The 25,116-nt window shown below is 42.6% G+C and overlaps 2 protein-coding genes across 2 annotated transcripts; one reads left to right on the top strand and one right to left on the bottom strand.

Moving 5' to 3' along the window:
• Positions 1–19,706: 19,706 nt before the first annotated feature.
• On the top strand, positions 19,707–20,984 carry LOC101894438 (uncharacterized). Its single transcript, XM_011295121.3, has 3 exons — positions 19,707–19,885; positions 19,959–20,142; positions 20,206–20,984. The coding sequence occupies exons 1-3, from the start codon at positions 19,716–19,718 to the stop codon at positions 20,737–20,739; spliced, it is 888 nt and encodes a 295-aa protein (XP_011293423.2). The 5' UTR covers positions 19,707–19,715; the 3' UTR covers positions 20,740–20,984.
• A 1,914-nt stretch (positions 20,985–22,898) lies between these two features.
• LOC101893762 (uncharacterized) lies at positions 22,899–24,687 on the bottom strand. Its single transcript, XM_005185689.4, has 2 exons — positions 24,511–24,687; positions 22,899–24,453 (listed from the first exon to the last, which is right to left on the bottom strand). The coding sequence occupies exon 2, from the start codon at positions 24,398–24,400 to the stop codon at positions 23,741–23,743; it is 660 nt and encodes a 219-aa protein (XP_005185746.2). The 5' UTR covers positions 24,401–24,453; positions 24,511–24,687; the 3' UTR covers positions 22,899–23,740.
• Positions 24,688–25,116: the final 429 nt, after the last annotated feature.

Below are 25,116 nucleotides of genomic sequence, written 5' to 3'. Positions count from 1 at the left end.
AAGTTCATTGTTTTGTACTTTTCGCAGAAACGTATTTGTACTTTTCACAGAAAAGTTCATTGTTTTGTACTTTTCATAGAAAAGCTCCTCTAAAGTTTATTTCTCGATTAAGTTTTCCTATGGAAAAATTCAGCGCTATTTATCGATTCACTGGCCAACTTTTCATAGAAAAGTATATCGTTTTGAAATATTCAAAGAAAAGTTCATTTGTTTTGAACTTTTCATAGAATAGTTCGTTCGTTTTGAAGTTTTCATTTGTTTTGAATTTTTGGAAGAAAAGTCCATTGTTTTGAACTTTTTGTAGAAAAGTCCATTGTTTTGAACTTTTTGAAGAAAAGTCCATTGTTTTGAACTTTTTGTAGGACAGTTCATTGTTGTGAACTTTTTGTAGAAATGTTCATTGTTTTGAACTTTTCGTAGAAAAGTCCATTGTTTTGAACTTTTTGTAGAAAAGTCCATTGTTTTGAACTTTTTGTAGAAAAGTTCATCATTGTCTTCAACTTTTTGTAGAAAAGTTCATCATTGTCTTCAACTTTTTGTAGAAAAGTTCATTGTCTTGACATTTTCATAGAAAAGTTCATTGTCTTGAACTTTTCATGGAAATTTCATTGTTTTGAATTGTTCGTAGAAAAGTCCATTGTTTTGAATTTTTCGTAGAAAAGTTAATTGTTTTGAACTTTTCATTGAAGTGTTCATTGTTTTGAACTTTTTGTAGGAAAGACCATTGTTTTGAACTTTTCGTAGTACTTTGAACTTTTTGTAGAGTAGTCCATCGTTTTGAATATTTCGTAGAATAGTTTATTTTTTTTTTTTTTTAACTTTTTGTAGAAAAATAATTCGTTGTAATGTATTTTTTAAACGTTTTTGTATTCCTATGCGGGTAAAGTTGATATTCATAGTTTTGTAAATGTTTCCGAATTCTTTTCCTTTCATTCCACTGTCCCAGCTTTAGTGATGTTGCAACCTTACATAAATTGTATTCATTTTTTTTTTTGCCCCTTTTGTTATCCACTTACAATTTCCATGCTTTTTGAAAAGAAAAGCTGAACGACAAGTAAAAGTCTTGCGTTGCCTTTCAATTGTGGAAAAATCCGAATCATTTACATATGTTGGGATGCTGGTTGGTAGCTGTTAAGGGGATCGAATCAATTTTAAGTACCCGTGAATGTTGTAACAAAGAAAAAAAGCGAAAAGTCCACCTCCTGCCTTCTCCCCTCTCTCTATTCCAAAAAGAAAACTAGTTTAACGAGTTGCAGTAGCCATAAAATCCAATCAACTGCAGCTCTGCCTGGGTTTTAGAAAGCGTAATAATGCTACCAATATTCCTCCTCCTCTGAGAGCTAGAGGGGGGGATTTTTTACATCACTGCTTGTGGCGATGTTGTAAAGGAGCCATTGAATTGCATCCCCGCAATGTTGAATTTTTTTAAGATTTTTTTTCTCTTTGAAAATGTAATTTTATACCCCCCTCTCCAACTGCCTACCCGGAGCCGACCCTTTGCTATTGATTTTGTTTTTTTTTTTTTGTTTTTTCTTTCTTGAACAAAAAATAAAAAATTTCCATTTTTTATTTGCTACGCTGACCGCTGTCAAAGTGTGGCTGAATGCATGCCTGTTTGTTTGACTGGATAGTTGGGTGAACAGGCAGGCCAATGCATCGTACGTCGACCTCAAGCATAGCACACTTAGGGACCATCTTGGCATCATCATCACAACATCAACTCCGTTGGCCCTCAATGCTACTGCCCATCTCCCTGCCTAGTATGCGGCCAGCACAGCTCAAAGGCGAGTGTGTGGCTATGTGTGCGTGTGCCTCAATTGCATTCACGTTCTACGCTTGCGCACCCATACCAAAACCAAGTGGCGGAACCCTTGCCATTTGAATTTTTTGTAATGGAAAAAGTAAATATTACAAATCGAACGAAGAAACGTGATCGTTAAAATGTTCGTATTGATCGCTTGGAGTTCTTTTTCTCTAAAGACCTTTTTTGACAGGGGACCCTCCCCACCCTTCAATTTTTTTTGTTATCGTCTCCCCATCATTGGGTCTGGGGATTTCTGTTATTTTCTTTTATCACTTGTGCGTCAATTTTTATTGACATTTTATTTTATTTCGTTTAGTTTTTTTTTTACATCAGAAAAAGAAATAAACTTTGGTTTGCTCAGGTGTGCCCAACGGTTCGTTTTTTCGAAAGGGAGAGGGGAAAGGGCCAATATTTATTTAGTGTTCGAGCATTTCTCCCCTTGTCAGAACACAACTATCAAAAGTTAATGTTTAATCGAAGCAAACACAAGAACAGGTAGTTTATGGGCCACAATAAATATACATAGACGTATGTATGTAGGTATATAAGTGCAGGGTGAGATAAAAAAAACCTGCAACAAAATCAAACGCCAGAATTTTAAAATTTTTTTTAATTTTTTTTTTTTTTTTTTTTTTTTTTGAATGAAAGCAAATAATGTCGGACATAGCATCAAATTTCAGAATAAGTTTAGATTTGTTCGAATTGATCACCTTTGGTATGATTTAAGGCCTTCAAACGGCCAATGAAACCACCACACGCTGCTCAAATGTTGCTCTGCGGTATTTTGGCCCATTCCCGGTGAAGCGCTTGCTTGAGGTGATCGACACTTTGGTATTTTTTACTGCCAACCTTGCTTTCCAAAATACTCCAGACACAATAGTCCAACGGATTGGTATCCGCTGGAGTATCCTCTGGAATTTTTTTTTCTTCCATACTCTCCAGAGGAGATTTTTTCTCCTATACGGAAAAAAAGTCTCCTCTGGAGATTTTTTCTCCTATACGGAAAAAAGTATCCTCTGGAGATTTTTTCTCCTATACGGAAAAAAGTCTCCTCTGGAGATTTTTTCTCCTATACGGAAAAAAGTCTCCTATGGAGATTTTTTTCTCCTATACGGAAAAAAGTCTCCTATGGAGATTTTTTTCTCCTATACGGAAAAAAAGTCTCCTCTGGAGAGTTTTTTCTCCTATACGGAAAAAAAGTCTCCTCTGGAGAGTTTTTTCTCCTATACGGAAAAAAAGTCTCCTCTGGAGATTTTTTCTCCTATACGGAAAAAAAGTCTCCTCTAGAGATTTTTTCTCCTATACGGAAAAAAAAGTCTCCTCTGGAGATTTTTTCTCCAGAATATTTTCGCGATAATATTCGGCATTTATTCTGATGCCACGGTCGATTAAAACGAGCGGAGAGCGACCATTGGCTGTTATGGTGGCCCACACCATCACCATGGCCGGAGCTTGAGTTCTGGTGACCAACCGAAGGTGTCCACATTTTCAGCGGACCTCTTTGGCAAGAAGACACTTTCATTTTGTTTGTTTACAAACTGCTGGACAACGAATTTTTTCTCATCGGAGATCGGAGAAAACCTAATTCCGCAGTTCACCATTTCCGGCCAAGTGAAGCAACTCTTTAGCTCTTTTAAGTCTATTTTCATTCTGTTGCGGTGTAAGTTCTTGCATTTTTTTGGAATTTCAATAGATTTACCCCGAGCTCACAATCCATTTTCGGCCTTTTTCTATGGAAAAATTCATCGCTCGATGAAGTTCTCCTATGGCTAGCCAGCTCCTCTGTATAGACTCACTAGCCAGCCAGCCTAAATGGCCAGCCAGCATCTCTATATCGGCTCACTGGCCAACCACCCAGCTCTTCTATATCGACTCTCTGGCGCGGCCAGCCAGCTCGACTCACTGGCCAGCCAGCCAGCTCCTCTATATGTATCGACTCACTGGCCAGCCAGCCAGCTCCTCTATATGTATCGACTCACTGGCCCGGCCAGCTCCTCTATATATATCGACTCACTGGCCCGGCCAGCTTCTCTATATATATCGACACACTGGCCCGGCCAGCTCCTCTATATATATCGACTCACTGGCCCGGCCAGCTTCTCTATATATATCGACTCACTGGCCCGGCCAGCTTCTCTATATATATCGACTCACTGGCCCGGCCAGCTTCTCTATATATATCGACTCACTGGCCCGGCCAGCCAGCTCCTCTATATATCGACTCACTGGCCCGGCCAGCCAGCTCCTCTATATATCGACTCACTGGCCCGGCCAGCCAGCTCCTCTATATCGACTCACTGGCCCGGCCAGCTCCTCTATGAAGTTTTCCTATGGAAAGTTCATCCCGACAAACCTTTCTCCCCAAAAACGAAAGGAAACATTGTTGCTACCATTTTTTCGTTCTTCCTTCTTAGTTTCTATTTCTCCCCTTCTAAAAACAAATACCTGACCAATGAGACAAGGGTTTAATCTTTCCCCCTTCCCTTCCATCCTTAATACATTGACCTACAGCTATGCCAATGAGGTTTTTACATTACCACGGTTCTTTGAAACTTTGATAAATGCCATCATCATTGTCGTCCACCACCACCACGACCAGAAACAGAAGGGAGTCCATGTCACACCTGTATGGCACCCTTATTACCAACCAAGTCCATGCCAAGCACTAACCATACACCGAACACACTTTGCCCATGCGCAAAACCAAATTCCACCACCATTACCGCCATCATCAACTCTATCAAAACCTGACCATGGTTGAGTGACCCTCGTCGGCGGCTTAAGACGTTTTGAATTATGATTTCATGGTGAGTGGAGGAATCTAGAAAAAGCAAAACAACCCCCCTTCCCGATCAAATCAAACATGAAATGCTAAATCCTTGATTTGTACGATTTTCGTAACGGAAATATTTCCCACGATTGGAACAATTCTAATCGGCTGGTGGCAGGTGTTACTCCTTCCTCATTGCCATCGGCAGGAATTCAAAATTTCAAACCAAAGGCCCATTAATTTGAATCCTGCTTAATCATCATGCGAGGAGTCCATGTGTGTGTGTGTGTTGGTGTAAAGCAATTTCAGATCCTGGGAAAATATTTTCCCATCGAAAACCATGAACGACAGAATGTATGGAGGACGGACAACAACAATTGTTAACAGGTTTTGTAAGGAAACACAAGACAAGGGAAGAGCCTTGTAACAATTGAAAGGACGATAAGAGAATTATGGCAGGACATTTACAAACAAAACAGATCTCTCTCCTTAAACACACACACTCTGCGCATGCGTAACTCATGAGCTCGACAAACAGACAAATCTTCAGGCAGACACACAGCCAACGCACATCAACCTTAAGCAGGACACACCAAAGTCCTGCCACTTACAAAGACAAGAAAAGGAAAGGCAAGGCAAGGCATACGATTGGCACAGGGGAGGAGCGGTACAGCATGTGCAGTTTATGGCTGGCGAGAGTCTCAAAACCGTGGGAACGCAAACTCGAAATGGCAATAAGATGCTGATAACAGGACTATTATTATTACGGCTGTGGCAGCGAAGAAAAACAGGATTCGACAATGTTTATGTTAAATTGGGTGCCAGGGATGCTGTTGCTGTTCTCCTTGTTGTTGTTGTTGGCTTTCTTGTAACATGATATGATATTCTCCGCTTCTTCTTCGAAGTTATTATTCAAAATCGTAAAATAACAAGACATGCAAAAAATAACAATAATTTATATTTTAGCTCATGTCTCTGGCCCCTTGCCAAGGCTGCTGCTATGCGCATGCGCAGTAGCACTGGCTTCGGCAGGGGACACAAAATAAAGGATTTCGTTATGAAATTGGAATTTTCTCGATCCAATGACTTGCGGGGGGAACACAGGTGCGTTTCAATTTTTCTGGTTTGACAGCATATCAAGGATATCTGCGCGGAATCGTGGGAAAATTGAAATAACATTTTCAGAATTCATATGCCGTTTGGGGAAGGTTTGCTGATGTGGAAGACTTGTGCTATTCCAAAATCGATCGTTTTAGTACGAGGATAAGCTGACGCTACAGAAGGAAAGATAGACTCGAGAATACAAACCGTTGGAATACCTGATCGAAGGGGGAGGGGGCAAGCGGTCTATTTTTTATAGACAAGCTGACCTGAAAGTACATCTGACGGAAAAGTACATCGTTCGACGATGATGAACGGAAAAAAATCGTTCGACGATGACCTTTTTCCTATGCGGAAAAAGTCCATCGTTGTCGAACGATGGACTTTTTCCCGCCTAGAAAAAGTTCCAACGTCGAACGATGGACTTTTTCCCGCCTAGAAAAAGTTCCAACGACGAACGATGGACTTTTTCCGTCTAGAAAAAGTTCATCGTCGAACGATGGACTTTTTCCGTCTAGAAAAAGTTCATCGTCGAACGATGGACTTTTTCCGTCTAGAAAAAGTTCATCGTCGAACGATGGACTTTTTCCGTCTAGAAAAAGTTCATCGTCGAACGATGGACTTTTTCCGTCAAGAAAAACTTCATCGTCGAACGATGGACTTTTTCCGTCTAGAAAAACTTCATCGTCGAACGATGGACTTTTTCCGTCTAGAAAAACTTCATCGTCGAACGATGGACTTTTTCCGTCTAGAAAAACTTCATCGTCGAACGATGGACTTTTTCCGTCTAGAAAAACTTCATCGTCGAACGATGGACTTTTTCCATCTAGAAAAACTTCATCGTCGAACGATGGACTTTTTCCGTCTAGAAAAACTTCATCGTCGAACGATGGACTTTTTCCGTCTAGAAAAAGTTCATCGTCGAACGATGGACTTTTTCCGCCTAGAAAAAGTCACATCGTCGAACGATGGACTTTTTCCGCCTAGAAAAAGTCACATCGTCGAACGATGGACTTTTTCCGCCTAGAAAAGTCACATCGTCGAACGATGGACTTTTTCCGCCTAGAAAAAGTCACATCGTCGAACGATGGACTTTTTCCGCCTAGAAAAAGTCACATCGTCGAACGATGGACTTTTTCCGCCTAGAAAAAGTCACATCGTCGAACGATGGACTTTTTCCGCCTAGAAAAAGTCACATCGTCGAACGATGGACTTTTTCCGCCTAGAAAAAGTCACATCGTCGAACGATGGACTTTTTCCGCCTAGAAAAAGTCACATCGTCGAACGATGGACTTTTTCCGCCTAGAAAAAGTCACATCGTCGAACGATGGACTTTTTCCGCCTAGAAAAGTCACATCGTCGAACGATGGACTTTTTCCGCCTTGAAAAAGTCACATCGTCGAACGATGGACTTTTTCCGCCTAGAAAAAGTCACATCGTCGAACGATGGACTTTTTCCGCCTAGAAAAAGTCACATCGTCGAACGATGGACTTTTTCCGCCTAGAAAAAGTCACATCGTCGAACGATGGACTTTTTCCGCCTAGAAAAAGTCGCATCGTCGAACGATGGACTTTTTCCGCCTAGAAAAAGTCACATCGTCGAACGATGGACTTTTTCCGCCTAGAAAAAGTCACATCGTCGAACGATGGACTTTTTCCGTCTAGAAAAAGTTCATCGTCGAACGATGGACTTTTTCCGTCTAGAAAAAGTTCATCGTCGAACGATGGACTTTTTCCGTCTAGAAAAAGTTCATCGTCGAACGATGGACTTTTTCCGTCTAGAAAAAGTTCATCGTCGAACGATGGACTTTTTCCGTCTAGAAAAAGTTCATCGTCGAACGATGGACTTTTTCCGTCTAGAAAAAGTTCATCGTCGAACGATGGAAAAGCGGAAAAAGTCCATCGTTCGACGATGAACTTTTTCTAAGCGGAAAAAGTCCATCGTTCGACGATGAACTTTTTCTAAGCGGAAAAAGTCCATCGTTCGACGATGAACTTTTTCTAAGCGGAAAAAGTCCATCGTTCGACGATGAACTTTTTCTAAGCGGAAAAAGTCCATCGTTCGACGATGAACTTTTTCTAAGCGGAAAAAGTCCGTCCATCTAGGCGGGAAAAAGTCCATTGTTCGACGATAAAATTTTTCTAGGCGGGAAAAAAGTTCCATAGTTCGACGATGAAATTTTTCTAGGCGGGAAAAAAGTTCCATCGTTCGACGATGAACTTTTTATAGGCGGAAAAATCCATCGTTCGACGTTGGAACTTTTTCCAGGCGGAAAAAGTTCGACGATGAAAAAAAAATCCATCATTCGACGATGGACATTTTCCTCAATTTGCAAGAGGGGTTGAATTTGATTTCTAAGGGCTGAATTTGATTTCGAAAATCATAAATAATTACAGTACCCTATCAAAACCTAATCCCCGAGTGTACATAATGCCTTCCAAAGGGACAACGAAGCAAATAAGGGTGCCAAACACAGGTGTGCATTGCCTCCTTTGGGATTGTGTGATATGATGGTATTTATTTGAGATTTATGATTGCCTGCGATCGTGGGAAAGTAAACAGAATTTCTTTTTGTAGCGTCATGCACATGTTATGCACGCTTATGGGGAACGGAGAACGAATGGTCAGGTAGCACCTGATTATAAAATGAACAACCCCCTTTTTTGTTGGGCATTCTGGAAATGGGGTGCCTCACAAATCTGATATTTATTTTCAAATGTCAATGGAACGAGAGTAGCAAAATGTGAGGGGAATGGGAGGTAGATTATGAAGAAAAGATTTTGATGAAAACAAGGGTGTTGTTTGGTGAGGTAACACCTGAGTGTCCGAAAATTGTTCCTCGTTACATTAAAGGCAAATGCCAGGAAATTATGAAAGTAGAGGACGATATAGAGGCGCTGGCTGGCTGGCCAGTGAGTCGGTACAGAGGAGCTGGGTGGCCAGTGTAGGACCTGGCTGGCCGGCCAGTGAGTCGATATAGAGGAGCTGGCTGCGGGTGAGTCGATATAGAGGAGCTGGCTGGCGGGTGAGTCGATATAGAGGATCTGGCTGGCCAGTGAGTCGATATAGAAGTGATGGCTGGCCAGTGAGTCGATATTGAGGAGCTGGCTGGCCAGTGAGCCGATATAGAGGAGTCAGTGAGTCCGATATAGAGGAGCTGGCCGGGTCAGTGAGTCCGATATAGAGGAGCTGGCCGGGTCAGTGAGTCCGATATAGAGGAGCTGGCCGGGCCAGTGAGCCGATATAGAGGAGCTGGCCGGCCAGTGAGTCGTTATAGAGGAGCTGGCCGGGCCAGTGAGTCGGTATAGAGGAGCTGGCCGGGCCAGTGAGTCGGTATAGAGGAGCTGGCCGGGCCAGTGAGTCGGTATAGAGGAGCTGGCCGGGTAGCTGGCTGGCTGGCCAGTGAGTCGATATATAGAGGAGCTGGCTGGCTGGCCAGTGAGTCGATATATAGAGGAGCTGGCTGGCTGGCCAGTGAGTCGATATATAGAGGAGCTGGCTGGCTGGCCAGTGAGTCGATATAGAGGAGCTGGCCAGGCCAGTGAGTCGATATAGAGAAGCTGGCCAGGCCAGTGAGTCGATATAGAGAAGCTGGCCAGGCCAGTGAGTCGATATAGAGAAGCTGGCTGGCTGGCCAGTGAGTCGATATAGAGAAGCTGGCTGGCTGGCCAGTGAGTCGATATAGAGAAGCTGGCTGGCTGGCCAGTGAGTCGATATAGAGGAGCTGGCCGGGCCAGTGAGTCGTTATAGAGGAGCTGGCCGGGCAAGTGAGTCGATATGGAGGAGCTGGCTGGCCAGTGAGCCGATATAGAGGAGCTGGCTGGCCATATTTTATGAAAGGTCCCTCTCCCTCATTTCTTATGCAAAATAATCCTTCGTAATAATATACGAAGTTAAGTCCATAGATAATTTTTTCCCAACGAAAAAAAGGCATAACTTCGTAATAAATATTTATCACGCTCCCCACAAAACCGCTTATCAATGTTCGGCACCGAAAAGGCATTTTTATGGCCTACCTAAAATCCTTATCTTTTTTCGAATTTTTATCAAATTTTTATGAAGAACAATCCTTTTTTACTCCTCTCCCCTAACCAAGCCGATTCAAAATACAATTTCCAATTTGACAGCCCAGCATAATTGATGATAAAAAAACCGAAGGAAACATCGTAAAATCTGAAAAATATACAAAGCAACCGTATTACGCTCCAGCTCGAACCGAGAATTGATTGGCCATAAGCGAGAAAACAAAACATTCCGATAAGACTCCTTCGTTCGTTAAAAGAGAATACCTCCTCCCCTTCGAAAAGAAAACAAAAACAACAACACAACATCATAACAATAAAGACAAAGTGACAGAATGACATACGGGCAATGCATTCAATGATATTGGAGGAAGGCAGACCGTTTCAAACCAACGGACGGACGAACAACCTCGTCCAGTTCCAGTCTTTGGTATTCTCTCTCTCGTACAATGTGATAAGACGAAGAATGTATTTCATATTTACGATATTTTTTGATGTTTGTATGTGTGTATGCTTCGTGATTGACATGAATTTCTTGCCATCCATGGATGGCAGATAGCCAACCAACCATCCAGAAATGTAGGCCATCACATTTGGTATTCATGAACCCAAGCAAATCAGAATGCTTTTTAATCGTCTTTTAAACGAGAAAGGATAAAATGCATTTTGAAGTCTGAATAACAGGGGGCGGGTATAAAAGAAAGGGGTAAAAAATTAATTAAATTAGACGAAAAAAGTCCATCGTTCGGCGATGAACTTTCTCTAGACGAAAAAAGTCCATCGTTCGACGATGAACTTTTTCTAGACGAAAAAAGTCCATCGTTCGACGATGAACTTTTTCTAGACGAAAAAGTCCATCGTTCGACGATGAACTTTTTCTAGACGAAAAAGTCCATCGTTCGACGATGAACTTTTTCTAGACGAAAAAGTCCATCGTTCGACGATGAACTTTTTCTAGACCAAAAAAGTCCATCGTTCGACGATGGATTTTTTTCAATTCGATTTTTTTCAATTTCAAATTCACTGGCCAGCCAGCTCCTCTATATCGACTCACTGGCCAGCCAGCTCCTCTATATATCGACTCACTGGCCCGGCCAGCTCCTCTATATATCGACTCACTGGCCCGGCCAGCTCCTCTATATATCGACTCACTGGCCCGGCCAGCTCCTCTATATATCGACTCACTGGCCCGGCCAGCTCCTCTATATATCGACTCACTGGCCCGGCCAGCTCCTCTATATATCGACTCACGGCCCGGCCAGCTCCTCTATATATCGACTCACTGGCCCGGCCAGCTCCTCTATATATCGACTCACTGCGCCCGGCCAGCTCCTCTATATATCGACTCACTGGCCCGGCCAGCTCCTCTATATATCGACTCACTGGCCCGGCCAGCTCCTCTATATATCGACTCACTGCCCGGCCAGCTCCTCTATATATCGACTCACTGGCCCGGCCAGCTCCTCTATAGATCGACTCACTGGCCCGGCCAGCTCCTCTATATATCGACTCACTGGCCCGGCCAGCTCCTCTATATATCGACTCACTGGCCCGGCCAGCTCCTCTATATATCGACTATGGGCCAGATCTCCTTTATATACGGCCCGGCCAGCTCCTCTATATATCGACTCACTGGCCCGGCCAGCTCCTCTATATATCGACTCACTGGCCCGGCCAGCTCCTCTATATATCGACTCACTGGCCCGGCCAGCTCCTCTATATATCGACTCACTGGCCCGGCCAGCTCCTCTATATATCGACTCACTGGCCCGGCCAGCTCCTCTATATATCGACTCACTGGCCCGGCCAGCTCCTCTATATATCGACTCACTGGCCCGGCCAGCTCCTCTATATATCGACTCACTGGCCCGGCCAGCTCCTCTATATATCGACTCACTGGCCCGGCCAGCTCCTCTATATATCGACTCACTGGCCCGGCCAGCTCCTCTATATATCGACTCACTGGCCCGGCCAGCTCCTCTATATATCGACTCACTGGCCCGGCCAGCTCCTCTATATATCGACTCACTGGCCCGGCCAGCTCCTCTATATATCGACTCACTGGCCCGGCCAGCTCCTCTATATATCGACTCACTGGCCCGGCCAGCTCCTCTATATATCGACTCACTGGCCCGGCCAGCTCCTCTATATATCGACTCACTGGCCCGGCCAGCTCCTCTATATATCGACTCACTGGCCCGGCCAGCTCCTCTATATATCGACTCACTGCCCGGCCAGCTCCTCTATATATCGACTCACTGGCCCGGCCAGCTCCTCTATATATCGACTCACTGGCCCGGCCAGCTCCTCTATATATCGACTCACTGGCCCGGCCAGCTCCTCTATATATCGACTCACTGGCCGGCCAGCTCCTCTATATATCGACTCACTGGCCCGGCCAGCTCCTCTATATATCGACTCACTGGCCCGGCCAGCTCCTCTATATATCGACTCACTGGCCGGCCAGCTCCTCTATATATCGACTCACTGGCCCGGCCAGCTCCTCTATATCGACTCACTGGCCCGGCCAGCTCCTCTATATATCGACTCACTGGCCCGGCCAGCTCCTCTATATATCGACTCACTGGCCCGGCCAGCTCCTCTATATATCGACTCACTGGCCCGGCCAGCTCTCTATATATCGACTCACTGCCCGGCCAGCTCCTCTATATATCGACTCACTGGCCCGGCAAGCTCCTCTATATCGACTCACTGGCCCGGCCAGCTCCTCTATATATCGACTCACTGGCCCGGCCAGCTCCTCATATATCGACTCACTGGCCAGCCCACTCCTCTATATCGACTCACTGGCCCGCCAGCTCCTCTATATATCGACTCACTGGCACGGCCAGCTCCTCTATATATCGACTCACTGGCCCGGCCAGCTCCTCTATATATCGACTCACTGGCCCGGCCAGCTCCTCTATATATCGACTCACTGGCCTGCCAGCTCCTCTATATATCGACTCACTGGCCCGCCAGCTCCTCTATATATCGACTCACTGGCCCGGCCAGCTCCTCTATTATCGACTCACTGGCCCGGCCAGCTCCTCTATATATCGACTCACTGGCCCGGCCAGCTCCTCTATATATCGACTCACTGGCCCGGCCAGCTCCTCTATATATCGACTCACTGGCCCGGCCAGCTCCTCTATATATCGACTCACTGGCCCGGCCAGCTCCTCTATATATCGACTCACTGGCCCGGCCAGCTCCTCTATATATCGACTCACTGGCCCGGCCAGCTCCTCTATATATCGACTCACTGGCCCGGCCAGCTCCTCTATATATCGACTCACTGGCCCGGCCAGCTCCTCTATATATCGACTCACTGGCCCGGCCAGCTCCTCTATATATCGACTCACTGGCCCGGCCAGCTCCTCTATATATCGACTCACTGGCCCGGCCAGCTCCTCTATATATCGACTCACTGGCCCAACAGCTCGTCTATATATCGACTCTATGGCCAGCCAACTCGTCTATAACGACTCCCTGGCCCACCAGCTCGTCTGTGACGACTCTCTGACCCGCCAGATCGTATATATTGATTCTCTGGCATGCCTGCTCATCTATAACGACTCTCTGGCATGCCTGCTCATCTATAACGACTCTCTGGCTCACAAGCTCGTATATAACGACTGTCTGGCCCACCAGCTCCTCTGTAACGACTCTCTGACCCGCCAGCTCCTCTATATCAACTCTCTGACCGCCAGCTCCTCTATATCCAATCCCTGGCCCGCCAGCTCCTCTATATAGACTCCCTTGCCCGCCAGCTCCTCTATATAGACTCCCTGGCCCACCAGCTCGTCTATATCGACTCTCTGGCCCACCACCTCGTCCATAACGACTCTATGCCCACCAGCTCCTCTATATAGACTCCCTGGCCCACCAGCTCGTCTATATCGACTCCCTGGCCCACCAGCTCGTCTATATCGACTCCCTGGCCCGGCCAGCTCCTCTATATCGACTCACTAGCCAGCCAGCTCCTCTATATCGACTCTCTGGCTCGCCAGCTCGTCTACATCGACTCCCTGGCCCACCAGCTCCTCTATATATCGACTCACTGGCCCGGCCAGCTCCTCTATATATCGACTCTCTGGCCCACCAGCACGTCTATGACGACTCTCTGGCCAGCCAGCTCGTCTATGACGACTCCCTGGCCCACCAGCTCGTCTATATTGACTTCCTGGCCCACCAGCTCTTCTACATCGACTCCCTGGCCCACTAGCTCCTCTGTATCGACTCCCTGGCCCACCAGCTCGTCTATATCGACTCCCTGGCCCACCAGCTCGTCTATATCGACTCCCTGGCCCACCAGCTCGTCTATATCGACTCCCTGGCCCACCAGCTCGTGTATATCGACTCCCTGGCCCACCAGCTCGTCTATATCGACTCCCTGGCCCACCAGCTCGTCTATATCGACTCCCTGGCCCACCAGCTCGTCTATATCGACTCCCTGGCCCACCAGCTCGTCTATATCGACTCCCTGGCCCACCAGCTCGTCTATATCGACTCCCTGGCCCACCAGCTCGTCTATATCGACTCCCTAGTCCACCAGCTCGTCTATATCGACTCCCTGGCCCACCAGCTCGTCTATATCTACTCCCTGGCCCGCCAGCTCCTCTATATATCGACTCACTGGCCCGCCAGCTCGTCTACATCGACTCCCTGGCCCACTAGCTCGTCTATATCGACTCCCTGGCCCACCAGCTCGTCTATATCGACTCCCTGGCCCACCAGCTCGTGTATATCGACTCCCTGGCCCACCAGCTCGTCTATATCGACTCCCTGGCCCACCAGCTCGTCTACATCGACTCCCTGGCCCACTAGCTCGTCTATATTGACTTCCTGGCCCACCAGCTCTTCTACATCGACTCCCTGGCCCACTAGCTCCTCTGTATCGACTCCCTGGCCCACTAGCTCCTCTGTATCGACTCCCTGGCCCGCCAGTTCCTCTATATCGACTCCCTGGCCCACCAGCTCGTCTATATCGACTCCCTGGCCCACCAGCTCCTCTATATAGACTCCCTGGCCCACCAGCTTGTCTATATCGACTCCCTGGCCCACCAGCTCGTCTATATCGACTCCCTGGCCCACCAGCTCGTCTATATCGACTCCCTGGCCCACCAGCTCGTCTATATCGACTCCCTGGCCCACCAGCTCGTCTATATCGACTCCCTGGCCCACCAGCTCGTCTATATCGACTCCCTGGCCCACCAGCTCGTCTATATCGACTCCCTGGCCCACCAGCTCGTCTATATCGACTCCCTGGCCCACCAGCTCGTCTATATCGACTCCCTGGCCCACCAGCTCGTCTATATCGACTACCTGGCCCGCCAGCTCGTCTATATCGACTCCCTGACCCGCCAGCTCGTCTATATCGACTACCTGGCTCGCCAGCTCGTCTATATCGACTCCCTGGCCCGCCACCTCGTCTATATCGACTCCCTGGCCCACCAGCTCGTCTATATCGACTCCCTGGCCCACCAGCTCGTCTATATCGACTCCCTGGCCCACCAGTTCGTCTATATCGACTCACTGGCCCGGCCGGCTCCTCTATATCGACTCACTGGCCCGGCAAGCTCCTCTATATATCGACTCACTGGCCCGGCCAGCTGCACTATATATCGACTCACTGACCCGGCCAGCTCCTCTTTATTGACTACCTGGCCTGCCAGCTCCTCTATATAGACTCCCTGGTCCACCAGCTCGTCTATATCGACTCCCTGGCCCGCCAGCTACTCTATATAGATTCTCTGACCCGCCAGATCCTTTATATAGACTCTCTGGCCCACCAGCTCCTCTATGACGACTCCCTGGCCAGCCAGCTCCTCTATATAGACTCTCTGGCCAGCCAGGTCCTCTGTATGGACTCTGTGGACTGCCAGCCCCTCTGTATGGACTCTCTGGACCGCCAGCCCCTCTGTATGGACTCTCTGGCCCGCCAGCCCCTCTGTATGGACTCTCTGGCCCGCCAGCTCCTCTATAACGACTCTCTGGCTCGCCAGCTCATTTATGACAACTCTCTGGGATACTAGCTCGTCTATGACGACTCTCTGGCTCATTGGAATACGGAAAAAGTCCATCTGACAATAAATTATAGGGAAAAAGTTCATCTTCGCTTGTTTCCCATAATTATCACTCCCTCCCTCCTACCCGATAAATATATGTTATTTTGCTCTTGATTGCATTCGTTACAGTGATCGTTTTTTGTTTAATTTTCATTTTAATGAAGCCTTTGTCATGGCATGTTCCAGCATCGCCCCCTTATTTTTTTGAACGAAAAACAGGAGTTGCTTATCTTGGCTTGGGGAGCCTTACCGTTAAACAACAACCGGTTTTGGACATTTTCAAGACAACTGGCCGGTGTTTAAATTTGGAAATTATGCCTTTGGTTTTGGTCATTCAAAGATATTAAATTTTTCGATTTTGATTTTTAATGTTTCCATGGAGGGTGGAGTGGGGGGGCTTGTAACCCCATAAGGGATTAATTACACACATACATGGATATTTTAAAAAAAATATACATCTTGCAGATTGACAATAATGCATTGAGAAAGGTCCCTTGATTATAATATCTCATGTTACCGCCAGCGTTGGAAAGGCATTTCAATTCGAACTTATGTTAATGGAGTGGGGGGGGGGAAGGGGAGGAAAAGGCAATACCCTTACCCGCATTACACATAACTTTACATATCAATATTAATTTCCATTCACATTCTTGATCAACTCATTTGTAATTTGTGTTACAGTTTTCCTGGGGCGACCTCTCCACTACTTTTCCAACAAGAGTGGTGGAAGGAGAGGGGGAGGGTTTTTCGCTTGCAAGAATCTGTATTAATTTTTATTGATTAAAAAAACAATGTTCCTTCATTTGTCCCAAGCTGCGGGATTCTTAAAAGAGAGACTGGCTGGCTGACTGCCTGGTAAGAGAAATGTCCAATTCCGCCAGTGAAGCGTAAAAAATTGCCCCGGACACGCAAATGGGTGGCATGCAGCGTGTGCGCAATCTAATTGAAATGAATGACAAAGGGAAAACCGTAAATGCATTGCACTTTAATGCTGGCCTAGGCCAACGTACGAGTGGTCGATCACAAAAAGGAAAGGAGATTGTGAATGAGTGGTGGTGGTGGCCGTTGTAATGGTGGTCTATTCAGGACACGCTTCGCACAAAGCATGCATATCATTTGAATTTCTTTTTACTGCTATACGGATTTTTATGAAAATTATTTTGGGAAAATATTACAGTCTGCTGGCATGCTGCAGGATCATAATTTACTTTGGCTAATTTTTGGTGTTTTTTTTTTTTTTTTTAATGAAAAGGAAATTATGAACGGCAGACAAGGAACTTATTGTCATGTGGGATAAGTGCGGGTCACATAAAATGTATTATTCTTAAGCGGAGAATTTGTGAATTCGGAAAAAAATCAGCAAATTACGAAAGAAGAGCTAAAACAACTAAAAATGCAGCTAAGTTCGGCCGGAACGAATTTTTATGCTTCCCTCCATTTGGAAAAAACCTGAAAATTTTCAAAAAAAAAAATCCGTCGAAAAATCCGGCTCAACTGGAAACCTTTATGTGGGTACTATTCCAAGGCTGTAGCAACGATTCCGAACTTTAAATACAAAAATTCCGGTGAAAAATGTAGCCAAAATCATGAAAATACCGAATATAGGGATGTACTGATATATGAGGCCTATGCGAAGGCCTGGAAGACCTACATAGACAATTTTCTGTCCCAGGCTGTAGTACCCTTTGCGAACTTTAAATGCGAAATTTGTAACAATTCCGGTGAATAACATCGCTAAAATTATGAAAATACCGAATATAGGGATGTACTGATATATGGAGCCTATACGAAGGCCTGGAAGACCTGCATAGACAATTTTCTGTCCCAGGCTGTAGTACCTATTCGGAACTTCAAGTATGAAATTTCAAACAATTTCGATAAATATTGTACCTAAAATTATCAAAATACCGAATATGGGAAGGTACTGATATATGGGGGCTATACCAAAACCTGGACCAGCTTAGGCAATTTTCTGTCACAAGCCGTGGTTTCCATTACGAACTTTAAATATTAAATTGGAAAAAATTCCGCTGAAAAATGTCGCTAATATCATCAAAATACCGAAAATAGGGAGGTACTGATATATGGTTGCTATACGAAGACCTGGACCTGCATAGACAGATTTCTGACACAGGCTGTAGTACCCATTAGAAACTTCAAAGACGAAATTTCAAACAATTCCGGTGAATAATGTCCCTAATATCATCAAAATACCGAAAATAGGGAGGTACGGATATATGGGGGCTATACGAAGACCTGAACCTGCTTAGGCAATTTTCTGTCACAAGCCGTGTTTCCCATTACGAACTGCAAATATGAAATTTGAAAAAATTCCGGTGAAAAATGTCGCCAAAATTATGAAAATACCGAATATAGGGATGTACTGATATAGGGGGCCTATGCGAAGACCTGGAAGACCTACATAGACAATTTTCTGTCCCAAGCTGTAGTACCTATTAGGAACTTCAAATACGAAATTTGAAACCATTCCGGAGTATAATATCGCCAAAATCATGAAAATACCGAATATAGAAAGGTACCGATATATGGGGGCTATACCAAGACCTGGCCCCTCTTTGGCAATTTTCTGTCACAAGCCGTGGTTCCCATTACGAACTCTAAATACGAAATTTGAAACAATTCTGGTGAAAAATGTCGCCAAAGTCATGAAAATACCGAATATGGGGAGGATACGAAGACCTGGACCGGCATTGTCATTAGGAACTTCAAGTAGGAAATTTCAAACAATTTCGATAAATAATGTACCTAAAATCGCCAAAATACAGAATATTGGGAGGTATCGTTATATGGGAGCTTTACCAAGACCTGGACCTTTGAATAACCAAACGTTTAAAAAAACCCAAAATAAGCATCCGGTTCTCTCCATATTTTACACATACCATTATTTTTTCCTATCACAAAATCTGCTATGAAGATGGAATATATCGGTTCGCACCTTCTAGTACCTCCCCCACAAAGCGTCAAAATTCTGAATATCCATGAAGCTCGTAAAACACGAAATTCACATGCGATTCCATTCAGACTTGGCATATCTCAATATTTCCATCAACATAATATCTGTTATAAAGATGGTAGAGATCGGACCATTTCTTCTGCTACCTCTCCCACATAGGGTTGAAGTTTTTGAAAAATTTGTAATAGATCTACTCCTAATAAACGAAAAAAAAAATTAAAGGGCCCTGGGGTCTACGAATATTTAAAATATTTTATTCAAATTTAATATATCGTTAAGGAAGTGTTCGTCAAAACCTTAAAAATTACATAACCTTACAAAATGTATTTTCATTAATAAATTAAAAAAAAAAAACACCAAAACCCCTAATTCCAAAAGGATTTTCTTCCGATTCATTGTTCTAGAGTAGCTTTTTCTTAAATAGAAACCATCAAAACGAAGTTTTTTTTTAATAAAAAAAATCTTGAAAGAAAGCGCTGTTCCTCAGAAATCCTCGAAGAAGTCTTCTTCCCTATAAGACCTAAAAAATATGATTATTCTCCAAAAAATGGCCTCAAAATGTTTGAATCCACCAGGCAGCGTTACTATTCTATGGGTATCTGTTTATTTTTCCTCCATACACACTAATTTTTTTATGTTTTATATGTATTTCTAAATAGATATTTAATATTTATCATTTTGTTTCCCGCTATAACATATCTCTAAAAAGATTGGCAACACTTTAAAACGGAGTTACCAACTACCATTATATTTCTTTGGTTGCCATATTAGCTTTTGGCTTTGTGTACATCATGGCATTGCCATGGAAAAACACACACAGCAAAGACATAAACACTTTCCAGCAGAATATTGCCTGAAATTCTCAACAGATGGCGCCAAAACAATTATGTGTTTTATACCAAGGCATATCATATACAGGGCTGTCATAGAAATCAATTTTGTCACTATTGGTTTTAAAAACGATAAGAAAAAATGCTTTGGTGTCATGAAAATCAATGTTATTGGTTTTATTTTCGTATAAGAATTTTATCGGTTTTGGTTGTCATAGAAGCTAATGTTATTGGTTTTGTTATTGGAAACAAAACCAAGTTGCTTAGAGCTGTCACTTTTCATTTGCTCACTTTGGGATATATTGTAAAAATGTGAGTAAATTGATTTATTTTAATATTTGCTTAAAAAGTATATATTTTCGCATTGATGTTTTTATTTTTGCAGGGGAAAGCATAAAAATAGTACCCAAAATAAAATTATCCTGGAGTTTATGGAGAAGTATCCAGACCTAGCAAAGGGGGGGTTTACAAAGTGTGATAAGCCAAAAGTGGATGCCCTATGGCAACAATTGTCAGAATCACTAAATAGTGCAGGTCCACCACAAAACGATGTTAACGCATGGAAGAAGGTAAACAAATTTTGCCACAAAACTAAAACTAAGATTGTTAATCTGTAGTTTTTATTTTTCTAGAAATGGACTGAGTGGAAAAGCGAAGTGAAAAGAAAGATGGCGCAAAATAAAGCTGGTGGACCGTACGCAAAACATCAGTTGACAGCTAATGAAAAGGCTATAGTGCGTTTATGTGGCTTTGCGCAGTCAGTAGAAGGTGTGTCCGGCATTGCATTTGATCTCACGGAAGATGTTGATGTTTCTGTTGAGGAAGAAATGCCCTCAACATCTTCAAAGCGCCGTTTAAAAAAAATTCTAGATGACCAAAGTGAAATCAATTTGGAGTTAAATGCAAATGTTAAGGAGTTGGTAAAAATAGAGCAACAAAACGCAAGCAGTCTAAAGCGCACTTATGGGGCTATTGAAAAAGGAAATGAGTTAGTCGCGAGGGCAATCAATGATTTAAGAAAAGAGTTTGTCCGGTATAGCGAAGGAATTTTAAATTGCAAAAAGGAAAAATTGGAAATAATGAAGAGACAATTGGATCTGGAAACGAAAAAGTTTGAGTTCCAAAAAAAACAAATGAAACCAACATTGGTACAAAAACGACAATAAGCAAAACCGACATGGATTCTGTGACAGCCCTGATAAAAATATGTGGATGTTTTACAAATTTCTGTAACGTTTCTAATGCATTTTTGGCATGTCTTTGGACATCTATTACCTGATCGATACATTAAACAGCAATATACATACATTTTGTCCAATCTTTGTACTTTTATGTCATTATAAAATATTTTTCAAGTATAAAAAAAACTTGGTTTCGTAACATTTGTTTAGAAAACTAAAAATGAGAATAAAAAAAACTTTTATAAATTCTTTTTAAGGTATGTTTTTAAGGTATGTAGAAATCTTGGATTTTTTTATAATTATTTTTCAAAAGAAATAATAATTTTGGGTTTTTTTTAATATTTATCAGACATTTTGTTGTTGCAAAATTGTTAGTCAAATTCCATTACTGTTGTTTTTATAAAAACAACATATTTTTGTTAATGAGAAAGATGGTATTGTTCACAAGGGGGTAAGGCAGGGAATACCTAGGTTTCGGAAAAAGAAAAATGGCGATTTTTACAAATATTTTCAGACTAGAAAAAATTGTGAATTTTTCAAATTAATACATATACAAAAAAAACATTTTTGTAATATATATTTTAAATACAACCCGCCATAATTTTCATTTTTTTTTTTTTTTGTAAATTTTATTGAGTGAAAGCAAAAAATGTCGAAAATAGCATCAAATTTTAGAATAAATTTAGATTTGTTCCAATTGGTCATGTTTGGAACGAATTATGGTCTTCAAACGGCCAATGAAACCGTCACACGCTGCCCGAATATTGCTCTGCGTTATTTGGACCATTCCCGGCGAAGCGCTTGCTTGAGGTGATCGACACTTTGGTATTTTTAAGAGCCAACCTTGCTTTCCAAAATACTCCAGACACAATAGTCCAACGGATTGGTATCCCGAGATTTAGGGTGGCCATTGTGCACTGGAAATGAAGCGAGGAACTCATTTTATAACCATTCTTGGGTGGCGCTTGCTGAGTCCTGTTGGAATGTCCAAGGTCTGCGGCCAAAATGTTTGCGTGTCCAAGGCTATAATACGCCCTATAGAATATTTTCGCGATAATACTCGTCATTTATTCTGGTGCCACGGTCAACTAATACGAGCGGAGAGCGACCATCGGCTATTATGGTTCTGGTGGCCAACCGAAAGTGCACATTTTCAGCTGACCTCTTTGGCACGTAAACACAATCATTTTGTTTTGTTTGCACACTGCTGGACAACGAATGTTTCTTATCGGAGATCAGAGAAAACCAAATTCGGCAGTTTACCACTTTCGGCCAAGCAAAGTAACTCTTCAGCTCTTTTGAGTCAATTTTCTTTCTGTTGCGGTGTAAGTTCTTGCACTTTTTGACGAGTGGCTTAGAAATGACAGCAGTCTGAAGTTGGTTGCAGTTTTTCGTTTTTCTTGTTTTAATTTTTTTTCTAAATGATGGAGGTTATTAAAAGTTCGGGCCGTTCGAAATTAGCTGCTATTTTACTTGTTTTTTTTTTTTCAAAAACTGAAATCGTTTTTCAAAAACTCATCATTGTAGATTTTAAATATTTAAAAATATGATACTTTTGAAAATGGTGGCATTTTTTAAAGTATTTAAGTCAATGGATTTTTAAACATATTTTTTTAATTCATTATTAAATTTGTGTGTGTGTTTTTTTAATAATCTGGAATAGTCTAATTTTTAATTATATCCTGAATTGTTTAAAAACAGGTCTAGACTTTTAAACTATTGTTCACACTTTACTCTATAAAAATCTGAGTTATTTGGAAATATTTTTCAAAAAAAAAAAAAAAAATAAATAAATAAATCAAGATTATGAGGATTTTTGAGGTTTATAAATATTAGTCAAAAAATTTTAGTCAAGAATAGTGAATTTGTAATAATTCGGGAATTTCCAAAAACTGCTTGGTTATAAATTTCGTTAATTTCTAAAGAATATTTTTGATAATCCAACAATCTTATTTTTCCAAAATATTTTTTACAAAGTCTTCTTGGGCAACAAATTCGAGAATTTGCACTCCATATTTAATAAAAATTTCCGCTCTGTTCGAGAACCTACAAGAATCTAATAGTTTAGCAATTTTTCCTATATCATGGTGGAGTAATAGGGTGTTTACATTCTTGCATTTTCTGGAATAGAGCATCCATACAAATACAATCAAGTCTTCTTTTGTTTATTTAGTCAATGTCAGTTTGGAGCTGACAGATTTACGCTCATTATACCTTAGTAATGTTTATTTCCCTCAATAATGCTTTATACAATACGCCCACAACTTCGACTCATTTAAAAGCCAATTGCTTTCCTGTGCACAGATGGGATGTGCCGTCTCCTTACATTCACGTTCCAAGCAGCAAACAATGGCTCCCGATTTGTTGCAGTAGACACAAACGTGTTGTGTACTATTCCAAATAGCACTTTCTAGGCCAACAAGTTTCGAACCTACCAAAAATAGATTTGGGGCCCAAATTGCACAATCCTCGTGGAACCATATCTCCATGCTTTGGGGTTCATTGGCCAGACCATTTTGAAGAGGACGTTTCATATCACCTAGCAACGGTTCAAATCCTTGGGGTAGTTGGTTTTCTGACTTCATGGCTTCGGGGGCCAAGGGTCTTACAAGAGATGTATTGGGGTCATTTGGACAAGTAGCGTTCGGCATTCCTCCAACTACTTTATTTTTGACATTCTCACCGATTGCAATGTTATTTTCTGTCCGATATTTATAAATATCCAACGAGGCAATGTAGGGTCCGTATAAATCCCCCAGACCCTTTTTGTGCGGTCCTCTCTTACAAAAAACACATATCCACGATGAGTCGGGCGTATCAGCATCATACTTAGTACTCAATGTCGAGGAGTATGTTCCTTTGACATTTTTGCGTTCATGATTCTTTTTCAATTTCATGGATTTGTCATTGTGATCGTCCGTAGTGGTCGAGTTTACAACGGATACATCTCCACCGGGTTTAACGACAACATAGGGAGATCTGTATTTTACATCCATATCCTTGCATTGTTGATATTGTCATCCGCATCGTTATCATTGTCCGAAGAGGAGCAGGTGTTGCGCATTTTAAGTTTCTGTTGGCCGCCAAGTTTTAAACTTCCTTTTTTCTTTTTCATTTTTGTTTTGGAAAAACTGTTATTGGCACCTTTTTGGACATTTCCCTCATTATTTACCATCGCAGGAACATGTTTTGTGGTGCGTGCCTCCAAAAATTGAGTAGCTGCTGATGTTGCCGCACAATCAACTTGTGGGGAATGTTTTAGGGGCTGCTCATCAATGGCATCCAAATCATGCTTGCCTTTCAGCACCACTGCTTCTTTTATGTGAGATTGGATGTGCTTCTGAGGTGGTATGCTGCAATCTGTCGACTTCACAGCTGCCTTTGTTTGTAACGGTTGCTTTTCCGGTACAACCTTAGATGGCGTTTCGCATTTGGAAGTAGCATTTTTGCTACTTAAATTCGTGCATTGTTCATCTTCAATGCCAGCAAACATTTTTTCCAATTTTATCTCCACCTCTTCAAATCGAGATTTTTTACTCCCACTGGAGTTTGAATTGTTAGCAAAGTTTTGAGGACGTCCTTCTGGTTGTTGGCATTTTTTAAGATTTGCATCAGCCAGATAATCATTGCTTTTTTGCATGTTCATGTTGGCTGCCCTTTATTCTCGATTTCAGTGTGTCGTCGTATTTCTGGTTCCATCTGAGACACAAAAGGTTTTAAATGGTTTAAAATTGCAAATAAGTTATTATAACCCACCTGATTATCCGATAGAAAACTTTGAACAAAACCTAATAAAACATGCTTAGCTAATGAGCCGATTGAGGATTTCACGTTTTCTAATAAGATTCCTGGAATCTATAATTTATATATGTGGCTTTTAAGATGAGTATTCTGACGAATTCCAGGAGTCTCAGTTGCTGTGCCGTTCCAGAATATAAGCACGAAAGCAGACTGACAGAGCAGAAGGAAGTTCCCACTAAAGCTAAAAACGTTCCAAACGTTGCAAAAACAAAATGATTAAAAGGAATGTCTGATAAAGTATGAACAGAAAACAAAATGGTTAATATGGATTTTTGTTTACGAATGAATGGGATACATAACGGCCGATGGTTTTTGTTTACGAACGATACATGAGGAAATGCAGTCAACTGAAAGAGGGCTACCTAGGTCGACTTATAACCTTTTATTAAAAAGTCGTTCTTTTAACGAAAGAGTAGTAAACTGGCAATCAAAGTTAAGAAAAAAACAACAAACGTTTGATACTTTTTTCCAAGAACGATAATTATCAAGGAAGGGCATATAAATCACCTGAATACAATTTTTTTCTTATGATAGCCTTATAATGCAAAAACACAGTTTTTG

This window comes from Musca domestica, unplaced genomic scaffold, assembly GCF_030504385.1.
Source record: "Musca domestica strain aabys unplaced genomic scaffold, Musca_domestica.polishedcontigs.V.1.1 107, whole genome shotgun sequence".
Classification (NCBI taxonomy): domain Eukaryota; kingdom Metazoa; phylum Arthropoda; class Insecta; order Diptera; family Muscidae; genus Musca; species Musca domestica.
The sequence above is the reverse complement of the archived record's forward strand: the minus strand, read 5'-3'. Positions and strand labels throughout refer to the sequence as shown.

Bases quoted from the DNA above. Each gene is read 5' to 3' on its own strand.
- LOC101893762 (XM_005185689.4), bottom strand. From the start codon at position 24,400: ATGAACATGCAAAAAAGCAATGATTATCTGGCTGATGCAAATCTTAAA.
- LOC101894438 (XM_011295121.3), top strand. From the start codon at position 19,716: ATGCTTTGGTGTCATGAAAATCAATGTTATTGGTTTTATTTTCGTATA. The intron at 19,886-19,958 runs GTGAGTAAATTG...TTATTTTTGCAG, and splicing joins TTGGGATATATTGTAAAAAT to GGGAAAGCATAAAAATAGTA. The intron at 20,143-20,205 runs GTAAACAAATTT...TTATTTTTCTAG, and splicing joins ATGTTAACGCATGGAAGAAG to AAATGGACTGAGTGGAAAAG.